At 45.8% G+C, this 13,349-nt stretch overlaps 1 protein-coding gene across 1 annotated transcript in view; it reads right to left on the bottom strand.

Annotated features, from left to right (window-relative positions):
* DNAH1 (dynein axonemal heavy chain 1) overlaps positions 1-12,115 on the bottom strand; it is a 67,575-nt gene extending 55,460 nt beyond the window's left edge. The window contains exons 1-11 of the mRNA XM_039734189.1: positions 11,994-12,115; positions 11,371-11,443; positions 8,718-8,892; positions 8,063-8,219; positions 7,402-7,534; positions 6,285-6,446; positions 5,544-5,796; positions 4,143-4,300; positions 3,117-3,328; positions 1,457-1,752; positions 299-449 (exon numbers count right to left, since the gene is read on the bottom strand). Of these exons, the coding sequence (XP_039590123.1) occupies positions 299-449; positions 1,457-1,752; positions 3,117-3,328; positions 4,143-4,300; positions 5,544-5,796; positions 6,285-6,446; positions 7,402-7,534; positions 8,063-8,219; positions 8,718-8,892; positions 11,371-11,443; positions 11,994-12,104 (1,881 nt within the window). The 5' untranslated portion in view covers positions 12,105-12,115. The remainder of the gene's footprint in view (positions 1-298; positions 450-1,456; positions 1,753-3,116; positions 3,329-4,142; positions 4,301-5,543; positions 5,797-6,284; positions 6,447-7,401; positions 7,535-8,062; positions 8,220-8,717; positions 8,893-11,370; positions 11,444-11,993) is intronic.
* Positions 12,116-13,349: the final 1,234 nt, after the last annotated feature.

Genomic DNA, 13,349 nt, shown 5'->3' with positions numbered 1-13,349 from the left:
TTTTACCAGCCACCACACACTCAGGGCAACCAGAGTGTCCATGTGTCCACAGAACCTGCAGCACCAAAGCAGACACAACCACCAGACAAAAGAGCTACAAGGCTGGGGAGATTGAAGAAACCCTGTTAGAACTGAACTGCATTAGCACAGTGCTGTGCCCAGAGTAATTTAACTGAATTCCCAAGTACCCACTGCTGCTCCTCCCTCCCTCCCTCAGTACAAGCTCAGGGGTGTCTGTGCTGAGCTGCAATGCACTGGCAGTGCACAGCTGTATCCCTGGTGGGGCAGAAGTGCTCACCTGCTCCAGCTGGGGGATACTATGGGTCGCCAGGATCCCGTTGTCAAACAGAGAAATGAGAGATGTCTCAACATTCTCCACAGAGGGCCTGAAGAGGACACCACTGCTGCCTAGCTCAATGTCTGTCACAAAGAGTGGATTCCTCTGGGACCTGTGGTGGGAAGAGATAAGAAAGAACAGGGATGCTTTTTGAGAATATGATACACAACTGTATTGCTCTGGTGCTGATACTGAAATGCCTCCTGGACAGGAAAGGAAAGCAGAGAAGAGGACTGTCTCATGCAGATGAAGATATAAAACACTGTGTTCTCAATTTAACAGTAAAGACATTGAGAACTCTTTTTTATCAAAGGTGAAGGAACCATCAATCATGACATATCAGGATCCCCAAAAGTCATAACCTTATCTTGAGAATTGGAGCTGCTTTACAGAAAAACTTCAGGTCTTTTTCAAACTAGGCATTCAGTATTTCCAATATACTCCTAAAATGCACCTTCTGGAAGTTATATTAGTATTTCTAATCTTGCATGTGACCAGCCTGGCTCAGGATTAGCTGAAGTCAGTGTCAAGACTTCCACTGATTTAAAGGTAAGAGGCCTCATGTGAGTGGCAGGGGTTTTTTTTCTTTTCTTCTGACTTTCCATTTCTAAATGTTCCTTCTTTAATACCACAAAAAGCAAAAATCCTTAAATCAATATCCAATGGAATAAAATTTTAGGCACTGTGATAACCTAAATTTGGTATTCGTTAGATATTCCAGGCCAGATTCTAATTCTGAGGTTTCATTTAAGAATGGAATTAAGCAGCCATGCTCCTGGTATTTTTCCTAGCATCCAGAAAAAAATTAGCAGCAACAATTTGCTCCCCCAAGAACGCTGGAGGTGGCTGATCTTTAGAACAGTACATCAAAACAGCAGACCTTGGTTCTGATGGGCTGCTCCATATCACTAACTGCAGCTGGAAAGCTGTGCTAACAGAGCAGCCAGCTCTGTGTCCTTCTTCCATACTCCAGTGAACATGTCAGGTGGAGGATTAGGGAAAACTGCCCAGCTTAAAGGCCCCACACAGAGCAAAGCTTGCTTGCAGAACAGTAGTTAAAAAGACAATAACACTACACTTTTCTTCTCTTCCCAACCCTTATTTTTCTTTTTTTCTTACACGTAGGGACTGTTGGTGATGTCATCTCCCCATTCCATGTCCTCTGAGCAATTCAGGACACTCTGGCAAACATCCAGCACAAACTTGGTGAAGCTGAGGAGGGAGCTCTGGACCAGGTAGCGCAGGGAGTCCTGAAGCATGAATCGGATGCGCTCCATCAGCTTGCACAGCTTGGACCCCTGGTAGGCATCCCAGTCACTCTCCTCCAGGTTGAAACATTTGCCTGCACCTTCAAGGCTGCTCTTAATCGCAGTCTTTATGGTATTGATCCAAGTATCCTTGAGAAACTCCTGAACCTAGGGCAAAGAAAAAAGCAAGCTGGATAATCCTCTAGGCGCGGATGGGAAAACAGTATGGCAAGGTGAGCTACTAGCTGGGGCTGTTGGAGCCTTCTCTGCTGGGAAACGAATCTGTTCTCTCAGAGTTGTGGCAGCTAAAAGTAGCTCTCAACCCCCCCCACCCCCACACACATGTGGCATCTAAACCTGGTCATATACCTCCTGCACTGACAGAAGACCCACAAAAAGAAAGCCTGATATTAAAAAGTGGGAGTGCTCTATTCTCTGTTTTACTCACAGTGTTTCCTTTCCTTCCTCTTTTCTAGAGTGGTATCCCTGGAGCTGCCTGTGTCAGGGTCCCTCACAAAAAGATGTGTAGACAGTATGATGAGCATGTAAAGGACAGAATGTTGTCTTCTCTTGACAAGTGAGAAGAAAGAGCAGAAGAAGCCAAGGGCAGCAGCAGTTTGCAGTATTTTAATTTATTAAAATACCACCAAGTGTCACTTCTGCTCCACAGGCAGCTTGCTGTTTGTGTGTACTAAAAGAACCTTAGTCACTGAGTGGATGACAACACTGCCTGGCTGAAACAGCACAGGACTGGGAAGGACCAGCACATTCTCTGCCACTGATTTAGTGTGCAACCCTGTGCAAGTTACTCCATGTGGCCACATCCAGGGTGCAATGTGCTGCCCTCAATCAGAGGATGTGAAGATCCTCAGGTGGGAATTACCACGGAGCTGCAAATTTTTGTCCTACTCTCTCTATTGGCATTGCAAACAGAGTAATTTAATTAAGTGTATAAAGAACATAGAGTGTAGAAAAGCATTATCTCCCTGAATGTTTCAGGAGAAATCAAGGATCTTGTGCCTTGCAGCTGGATAGATGGATGGGGAAATGAAGAAAAAGAAATAAAAGGAAAAAAATTAAAAAGAAACTTCAGTGCCAGCCAGGACCCCTGTCTCTGTGATCTTGTGCCTTGCAGCTGGATAGATGGATGGGGAAATGAAGAAAAAGAAATAAAAGGAAAAAAAACTTAAAAAGAAACTTGAGTGCCAGTCAGGACCCCTGTCTCTGTATAAACCAGGTGGAGGAAAGAAGGGCTGCAGCCCTGTATGGCTACCTGTTTAACACATGACTAAGGGCATAGTCAGCATTGGCTGATCCTAACCAGGGCACTATGACTCTTTCAGCCCATTCTCCCCACATCCCAATAAATTTGACAGGCACATGAAAATTCCTCCCTGCCCCAAACATGATGACTCCTTTGACAGATCATCAGTTTCCAGAAGATCAATCTGCAGCTGCTGCATCTGTCTAATACACACTGACAGCACTGCTGCCTGCTCCATGTGTTCATCCCTCACAGCTCCTCTGCTCACCTGAGTGAAGGTCTGAGTCTGGATCTCTTCAAATTCCTCCAGAGAGACAAGTTTGGTTATGTTTGTGCTAAACAGAGACAGGACAGCTGCCTTGTTGCACTCATCTTGTACCTGTGCAAGGAGATGGATAGCTTCTGGCCTGGTCAGGAGTGAGAGAAGGTTGAATTCTCTCTGTCGTTTATGGAAAGGATAGTCTGGGACAGAGACGATCCCTAGCACCAAAAAAAGAAATAATGTCATTGCCTGCAACAGCCACTTCAGCTGCTGTTTTTAGAGCACAGGTCCCTTTGGGAAGCACTTGTGAAAAGGACTCTGCTCTAATGCACAGGCCTTATCATGCAGCAGCTTCAGCAGAGGGCTGGATGAAAGAGGGAGTCTCTGCACCGCTGCAGAGACCTTCTGCAGCCTCCCATTAGGGGCTGAGGTGCTGCCTTGGTGCCTGACCTTCCCAAGGCTTTGGCTCATGAAGTCTCCATGGGATAGAACATTGGAACTTGAGAAACTTCCCACTGAGGCTCCAAGGCACAGCTGAGTCATCTCATCTGTGAGAGGCCACTTGTGAAGCACCTCAAGGCCTTCCTGCTTTTAGAAGATTGAAATGCACAAAATATGCTCCCCTTCCCCCCACCATCTTTTACTGGGGCCATTTTCCTCCTGTTTGGGACTCTAAAGGAGCCTGAGCCCTCTTCCACACCTGAGGCATTTCCCAGCTGGGCTCAGCAAAGGCAAGGCAGTCAGCTCCAGCACAGTGGTAAGCCAATCACACTGCCAAACATTCAGTGCCATTAAGGGTACACACTTGCAGAGTTACCGCAGCTTAGCTGATGAGTTCTAATATATTATACTGAGGTAACATGAACATGCAAATATACCATAAAAAAGAGGAGATATACTCAAAAGTCTCACATAATCTCCTGTTGCTCCCCTTTGTGAGCTCTAATCATTACCATGAACCTGAGAGTTCCTACAGCAAACCATGAATCCCATCAAAGACAAAAATGCAAACTGCTTCACTGTGTCCCCTACCTTTCTCTGGTGCTTCCTTCTCCTCCTTGTCTGGAAGGGTAACAAAAGAAAACATATCGGGTTTGGAAGCGACGACTCTGTCAAAGCTGATCATGTTCATGGTGTGCTTATAGTCTAATTCCACTTCTTTCTCCAGGCTGCTTATTTGGTCTAACATGCTGTTACAAGACACAGAAACAGTGAGAACCCATGGCGTTTGAGCATGTGGATGTCTGTAGCTTTACTGCAAACTCCACCTCTCTCTTCCTCCCACCCAAATTTGCTAATCCAGAAGCCCACCTGCCACTCAACACATTAGGAGATTGTGCAGACAATGAAGCAGCCAGCAAAGGTATCAACTGGACTTTTAAAGACAGAGGCAAGCAGGGAGTGAGGACTAGGACTGCAGCCTTTGTAAGTGTCTTTTCAGTCCAAAGCAACATCTCCACTGAGTAGAAACATTACAGAGGGAAGGAGAAATAACCACCAACTAAAGAAAGGAGCTGGTAGTTCTGGAAAAGTTGGGCTATCCAAGCTGGCCTCCCATTTGCCTCCTGCTCAATGCCTCTTGTTGTCCATTTCCTCACCCAGAACACCCACATAAGTGCTAAAACCCTGCTGCATTTGCCTTAGGAAATCATCATCCTTTACCTCGAGCAGGCAGAGTACTTTTCTTTATCCCTATAGTTCTGCTCACAGAGACTAATTACTCTCCTACTTTCCAGTTCAGACCAGCAGACCATGCAGCTCCTCACACCTTCCTATTTCTGAGCAAGGCAATCAGTCACGGCTGATTCCCAGCAACACCATCAGTGGCTCATGATTCATCAGCCCAGGGACATGAAAATGCCTCCCCAATATGAACTGCATCACAAAGAGACACTCCATTATATTCAGGTGGAGATCTCCTGTTCTGTTTGCCTTCCCCTGTGCAGATCTTTTGATTTGTTTTAGCAGCTGTTAATAAGTAGAAGGGTCACCAGCAGACAACAGCCAGGTCTCTGGAGATAACGGGTGGTCTGCAGATCAGTACAGCAATGACTGATCTGTTCCTCAAAAGCACAGGGGGACAGCAAGGTCAGCCATGCCATTTTTGTCAACCTTCTTGCTGTTGAAGGCCACTTAACTGCAGGTGTAAGCATGGCTTGGTAGGTCTGCATATGGAAACTACTTCAGCTGGGAACACTGACAGACCACCCCTCCTGTACACGTGTTCCTGGGGCTGCCATCTGCCTCCTTCTGATGCCACTCTGGGCAACAGAGCGGTGTGCTTGTGCACAGGATGGAAGGCAGGTGAGATCCATGCTCTGTGAGCTGGCTGCTCAAGACCTGCCTCCACTGCCACTTGTTCTGTAGCCTCCAAAGTCCCACAATGTTCATGGACTGAAGGCTAAGTCCCCAGACACAAACATGACGCTTTACCTCTTCTCATCCTTCAGCTTGGGAGTCTGTATGGCCAGGCGCTTCATCCTCTGCAGGCTTTTATCGCTGATGGTGTTCTGCCCCTCCGTGGGCATGCAGTCCACGTACAGGTGGTACATGAGCAGCCCCTGCGTCTTCTTGCGCAGGTTGTCGGCGCACGCCACGCGCTCCGCAAACACCTGCGGGTCCTCGGCCAGGAACTGCAGGCAAACTCGAGGCACCCAGTACTGACACGGCAACAACGGAGCTCTTCCTGGGAAAACAAAACTCAGAATGGCTTGCAGTGCTGTCAGCAGCTTTTTGATAGACAGGATAATTGGGTTGCTTGAAGGAGATCAAAATGAAGGACCAAAGCTGAGGACAGCAAGAGATAAGGAGCATCTCTAAAGCTTTCAGGACAAGGGTACTTCATTTTAATCTGTCCACATTCCCTTTCAAAATGGCATTGACCCAGAAAGCCCAACATTTTACTTTTCTTGAAGGCAGGAAGGATGGGAGAAGGAATAAAAAGAAAGGTGTCTACAAAGGGAAAACCTCAAATAGGATCAAATTAAGATGTGGAGTTCTCTTCCCTGGAGGTTTTTTCGGATAAGTTTAACAGACACATATCAAGAGAGATAACAGTGAAAGGCATTAAATGACTTCTTGGTGTCCTTCCCATCTCCAGCTAGGACAAGCATGGGTAATGTACTGGCTCTCAGACTATATGACAGGTCCCAAAAGACCTTATTTGAAACACACCTTCTGGAGTTATTCCTCCATTGATGATGGGTTTCCCTTCTTCGTCACGCACCAGACCTTTCTCATCTGTTTTATGGACCAAGTAGAGGTCTGTCTCCTTGTCATAATCCAGAACACCAACATCAATCCACTTGTAGATCAACTTCTGACTTTTGGGGTCCTCTGAGAGACACAAGGATTAAAACAGGATTAGTCCATTCTCCTGGAGGCTACAGCAAATGGACTTTCCTGATCCAAGTGGTGATGCTACAGTCAAACCCATTTGCTTGTTTGAATCTTAGTCAATCTCACAGAGTTTCTGCTGTGACCAATTGAATAATGAACTTAGGTCTTACACCTTAGAATTTTCAAAGTTTTGCACACACCAGACAGGTATGTATTTATATTGATATCAATACAGGTCAGGACAGCATTATGCTGTTCATTCAACCTGAGGAGTGATCAGGTGTGGTATTCCCCAAGAAAGCTGCAGGCAGAACTCAACCATCATGTGCTGGCTGCCCAAGGATACACAGAGCTTATGTTTCATGCTTCAGTTCTGCAGACAGTCAAGCCTCTGGAGGCTGCTCCAGAGCTGCAGATGCCAGTTCCCATGCTTTAAAGCTACGGCAGATGTGTTAACATGAGCTGCAGCCACAGCTGGACATCAGTACAACTGTACCTAGTAATGCCTTCTCATTGAGAAGGCTCCAAATGACTGGAAAACAATGTCCATGTCACTTAATTTGGCCCAGGTTTACTACTTGTATGTTCACTGTAGTCTGAACTCGTCTTCTGATCCTGCACTTGCCGAGAAATCCAGGCAGAACATACTGTGCCCTAGGAGTTAGAACACCCTAACTCCATGAAGATAGCTATGCACCAGTAAAGAGAAATTTTGTCTGTGCTGACAGAAATTCAAAAGGCAAAGGCAACTTTTAACAAAGTGGAAGCAGTCCAGGGCAGGACTGGCAGCCAGTGAGAACTCTGGTCTCTGGCTCTGGCTGCCTGAGCCTGGCCAAAATGAGATATGGCTTTTCGGAGCTAGACTCATCAGAATCTACATGTTCCCTTCTGCTGAAAGGGCCTGTAACCATTAGTGTTGCCCTGCTTGAGCAGGAACTGATTCAAGTTTTACCATGTCCAAGTACATCATCTGTAGGTAAAAGTGCTTTTCCAGGCACTGGCTTTCTATCAGAAGATCCTGGCTCCAGTCCTAGTGACATCCACTCTTCTGGAGTTCGACAGTCAAATTCGTCATTGTCAAATACCTAAAAAGCAAAGACATGAGGGAAATTAAGATTTACTCCAGAAACAAGAAAACACCCAATAAAAAATTTCATGAGAGGAAAACATTAACATGCAGTTCCTAAATGGGCTACAAAATATGAAAATCAGTCCAGCTGCAAAAGCTGTGCTGATATTTGGCTGACAATTTTCCCCCAAACAGCAGTATTTGTACCTCCAGCCCTTTCCTAGGAAGAACCGACCAACTCCTGGAGAGGTTTCCTGCAGCAATACTGCTGACTACTGCATTCAGAAGGAAACATGAGACACCTTTCCTTTGGACATACAAAGGCCAGTGAGGAGCACTCTCAAGGACTATCAGTTTTGATAGAAGTTGTGGGCACATTTCAGAAGATGCTCAGCATCTTGTAGAGACCCTTCAGTGCCTGAGCCAGCTCCAAAGCATTTCCTTGTTTTGCTGCTTGTTGTGTCAATACTGGCTAAGTGTCCTCAGAAACCTCCTATGGTATAAGCAATGAGACAGATCACAAGTTCCAAACGTGCTCTCTTACCTTTAATGGAAGGTAGATGGGAAACACAGTATCTTTTTTCTCCTCAATAGGTGGCATATTGTCAGGGTCATAGTGCCTTGGCACCAGCTGATTGGAGTCTATCCCCTTGCTGGCCAGGAGCTCAGCAATGTCAAAGGTGAGATACAGCCGTCTCCTCCTGGTTTACATCAGAAGAGGAAATAACCACTCAATGTGCCTATGAGCATTCCCATGCCTACAACTCCACTTTTTCACTGTGCACCCCATCAGTAAAACATTTTTAGTACACATTGCATCCATGTCTATTTCTTCATTTATAGTACAAAATAATTCAGTGGAGGTGACCTAGAAAGATCAGTTACTCCAATCTATAAATTATATACTGTACTACGGTACTAATACATTATAGAGCATACACAAACCCAGAAATTAAAAAAAGGATGACAAAAAGATAATATAAACACTATTTAAAAACAATGTTTTCTTCCTGTATCCCAGTGAATTGTCTTCTGCATCCTCTGCAATTCATGTACGCCCCACTTTGGAGACTGCTGCCTTACAGGATAAGATTTTCTTAAGGATTTTTGACATGTTATGCCTCGAGAGCAAAAGTGAACACCCCAATCTGCTGTGTCCATTCCACAGTGATGCCTCTAGCCACCTTCTGGCTACTTACCTCTCTACTTCAACCTTCCGAGGGTTTTGCCCTGGAACACGTTTGAAAGGCATCTGCACCTTGGGCTTAAATGATTGTTCAGGGAAATCTGACTCAGCAAGGATCTCAGTGGATGGTCCAACCATTTCCTTCGCCATGAGACTTTTTAAGTTTCCAGGCATCTTTAATTTAGTGACTAAGAAACAGAGAGAAACACACCTGAAACCACCAGGCATCAATTTGCTTTTTATTCACACACAAAGGAGGACTTTGCTGTCTACTGGGTTGTCTGCAGAAGTCACTTCACTAGATTTGAAAGAGAAATCAAGCAGACATCAAATTAGAAACAGAAAGAAAGACCTTTTTTTCCCTGCTACAATATGTGATTATGGTTTTCCAGTATCAAAATAATGGCATAGAGGAAAACTCCAGTCAGAATTACTGTCGTGCAGATTTTTGGGAGCCAAGGGACTGACCTGGCTCTAAGGAGCTCTGTTTTGTTCCCAGCTTTGCTGCAGACTCTCTACATGACAGTGGGCAATTTCTGTCTCTAATGCACAGCCTCCATCATCCTCAGAAAGGGATGGGATCCCCCTGCCTCTCTGGGGTCCCTGAGACTAAGAGTCAGTCACAGCTGAAAGGAATTTGGTCAAGGTGGTGATAAAGGTTTTATGAATATTAGGGGGGGAAAAGAAGCTGCACAGGTCATCTTTGTCTCCTGAAGTGCCTATCCACACCTAGGGACAAACCTCTCTCTTCTCAGCTTTTGCTCAATCAAACCACCCACTCACATCAGCAATGGTGTGAGAGAAAAATTGAGTTAAACAGCCAACAATCTCACCATTTGGCCAAACGTTTTCAAGAGAAATTTGGACTAAGAAAAAAGTATACATTTCCAAGAACTGGCAGAAATTAAACCATGTCATTTACCCCATAAATAAACCAAACTGTTTATATTGCTAAACAAGTTGCAAATAATAGAACAGCAGCAAACTGGGAATTTGAAGCTTAACCTAAATTAAGTAATTGCATGCAAGCTTTAAAAAGCACAATTCCCTAGACAGAGCTAAGCATTGAACTAAAAATAGATTTTAGTGGAGTGAGAGATTTTCCTTTGATGAACTTTCACACTCTATCAAGGAGAAACTTAAGGTTCTGGTTTGGAATTGGGTATTTTGAATGTCAAGCTCTGAACCCAATTGTTCACTGTGCTGCATGTGCTTCTGGAGCTATGGATGTGACCCTAGGTTTCAAAGCAATTGTGCAGAGCAGTCAATAATGCTAAAGCCAGGCATGTTTCAGGATGCTTAGGTACAGGAAGGGTCCTCTAAGAGGTCATTCCCTTGTCCTTCTAAAATGGCCCCTGGCTCAACCCTTGTACTGTACATTGTCTGCTTAGAGACTACAGGAAATAAACACTAACTGGCTCCTCTCTCTCTCCACGTCTCTTCCTCAGGAAGGGCAGCTAGCCTGGCATGAATGTGCTTTTAAACACTTGCATGGTCCATAAAGTAATTTTGAGGAATCCCTAAAATGCAGCTCTTTAGCCTCATGTACATGTCTTGCTTGGGGTCTTTACAGAATGGCCCTGATTTGTATTTGCTGTCAAGGAGCACAGCTGTTCCAATTTAGTCACTTTATTGTTGCCAAATCCGTGGCACCATCCATTATGGCACTTTGTGCACTATCAACTATTTATGTCAATACTTAGTGTTTCATTTGCATTTACATTTCCAACCTGATGGCTTCTTCCCCCTTGAAGAAGCAGCAGATCATAAATAGAGTTCTGTCTCCACTTGTTAAAGATGAGTCTAGCTTGTCAAGATTCACTTGAGGAAGCAGTCATTTGTCCTCACTCATGAAAATAAATGTCACATCTAAGCACAGGAGGGTGGTATATACAGTTCCCATCTTTCTCTAAAATCCTCTCACACACACACTTTCTTCCCACCCACTGCCAGTCTATGATCCATATCCCCAGGAGTGCTCTAGGGGCCAGGAGAGTGCTGGCAAACCTTCAACCATTCTCTGTTCCTATATTTGAGCATCCATGACACAAGTTTTTGTAAGCAGGTGGCACCAGCAGCTCTGTACACACAGAGCCCTTGCATCTAGGGAGAACAATCTGCTCTGGGGTGCAGCTGGGTGCAGAATAAATAAATGAAGGAAGGCCATGATTTTGGCTACAGCTAAATCCTGAATACAGCTTTCACAGGCGGGTCCCATTTTTGGGGTTGTCATCTGCTGGACCAGCAGTTTAACTTGATGATACTTGTGGGTCCCTTCTAACTCAGTATACTCCATGATTTTCACAGGAAAGGGACACTGCTGGCTCCATGCAGAGTAAGAACACATGCAAATTCAGTGTTCTCCTGGCAGCAGGACCAGAACTCCCACAGGCACAGTCCACCCTGAACCCTGGGGGAAGTGGATCTATCCAGCAGAAAAGGAAGCAGGGTTTTACCACCCATTCAGATCACTTTGCTGCACCTCAAAATGAAATTCACTCTTAATGGGATGTTCAAGCAGCTCAGTACCATTCCTGAGCACTGAAAATGAAAGCAGAGCAGGAACCCAGAGGCAGCAGCCTAATTCCCAGCATGGCCACTACAGGCAACCTTAACAGTTTTGGCCCAGTTTCCTGCCCCACCTCCCTCCCTCTCAGTGTATTTACCTTTAGGGGTGTGCTGCTCCTGCTCTGCCTGGTTCACCAAAGACCGGGACACCTGGGGGCCAGCAGAAGCACCCTGGAATGTGAGGGAAGTGTCAGAGCACAGTGGTGGCATAGTGTGAGTGGGGATCATAGAGGTACCAAGTGTGACTGTAAGACTGACTTTACCAGATCTTTAGAGACAACTGAGACTGTGAGTAATGGTCAGAAAAGACTCAGAGACACAAATACCTGAAAAGTTCAGCCCAGTGCACAGGAGCAGGGGATCTCCCAGTAGCATGTGGCCTGATGTCAGCTTAGGATGCTGTCTGGGAGCTGATTAGGCTGCCAGTCATTAGGGTTTTACTGCCATATATCAGCACAACCACAAGCCTGCCCTGCCACACTGGCATCCTAAACCCAGGCAGTCGTGACAGTGCTGTCACTGCTACAGAGGAAGGCAGCTCAGCTCTGACCAGGATGAGCCTCATGGCCTCACTTTGTAAAGATCAAGGTCTTGCACAAAGGCCTCTGAGCAAAGGAAGGGCCAGGACCTGGGGTGAAGCCTATATGTGTCCACTCCAGCTGTACCATCAGTCTTTTCCTTTCAGGACAGTGCTGGAGGAAGGACTGCTCTTTGCACTTACCCCTGAGCTACTGGAGGTTCCTGGAGTAGGGACATCAGCAGAAGCCTCACTGCTGGTGCCAGGATGGCTCCTACTCAGAAAATTCCTCAATTCCTTCCTTGCTTTCTCCATCTTCTCAGGAGAACAACGCTGTGACGTAACCCTGGACTTCCTGTGAGTGGAAAGACATTGAGCCTGTCACACTCTGTATCTTTGGCACTCCTCCACACCCTCCCACAGTGCTGGATATCCTTGACTTGCTACAATGAGTGGGTAACACCAAGGTTCCATCCCCTGGTTCGATACCAACCGCTGCCTTCATGACCTGGGGGCCATCAGACTCATGTGGCTGCCTCAATGGCTCACTAACCCTGGAGAAACAGATCGCTTTATTATTCCAGATGGGTTTTGGAGTGGGAAAACCAGCAGTATACACAAGAAAAGCTGCTTTCCTTAAGCAGCAGGGGCTTCCCGGATCTGTGGCAGTGTACAAAAGGCTGCCAGGAGAATTTGAGTAAACTGGGACTACGAGAGAAGTACTACTTTTGCTGCACCCAAATCCCTTAAAAACCTTGTCACACTTGACTCCAGTGGGAGTAGGCTACAGCCTAGGATACCAACACAGCTACTCCCAGGTGTAAGTCTGCCTCTTTCATTTAAATAATTCATGACAGATGTTTAAGCATCACCTAACACATATTAAAATATTGCCAGAAGCTCCCCTCTTTCTCCTCCTGCAAGGGATATTTTTGCTCAGCTCACAAATAATTTCTGCTCTTCCACCTTGGGAAACACAAGTCCAGGCAAATATCACAGCTGTACAGCTTTATTTTATAAAAACCTTTGTGCACTGAGAGATACCAATTAAGAACAGCTCTCAGACTTCTGGCAGGAGGATAATGCAACCCTTGGTTTTAGGCTTGTCTAAACACAGAGATGACTATTGTAACTAATTAGAACAGCTAAAGTGACACAAAACCCTCCAGCCTGCACATGCATGCACCGATATAATGATGTACACATACCTGTGCAGCTTATTCCTATAAATTATGAGTCAAAGCTTTCCATGGCGTCTCTCAAAGGTACTCCGAGGCCAATACAGCTTACTGATCAATTCCTGCTCAGGGCTAGACCCAGGCTCCTCATCCAGCCCTACCTGGCTAGTGGTTTGTCTCCTGCACCCTTGCTAGGACCTTTCTTACTTCTGGTTAGCCAAGCCTCTGCAGTAGGAGCCTTCCAGCTTTCCACAGATAAGTTCTGGGAAGACCTTGCCTGGTCTTGAAGGCCACAGCTGGCACAGAACTTGTCTGGAGTCTCATCCTGACCTGGAGACAACGCCACCAGATCCCTTCCTGCCATGCCCTCTCTGCTCTGCTC

This window comes from Passer montanus, unplaced genomic scaffold (assembly GCF_014805655.1).
Source record: "Passer montanus isolate IOZ18808 unplaced genomic scaffold, ASM1480565v1 scaffold9, whole genome shotgun sequence".
Lineage (NCBI taxonomy): Eukaryota > Metazoa > Chordata > Aves > Passeriformes > Passeridae > Passer > Passer montanus.
Note: the sequence above shows the minus strand (reverse complement) of the source record. Positions and strands in the feature narration are given on the sequence as shown.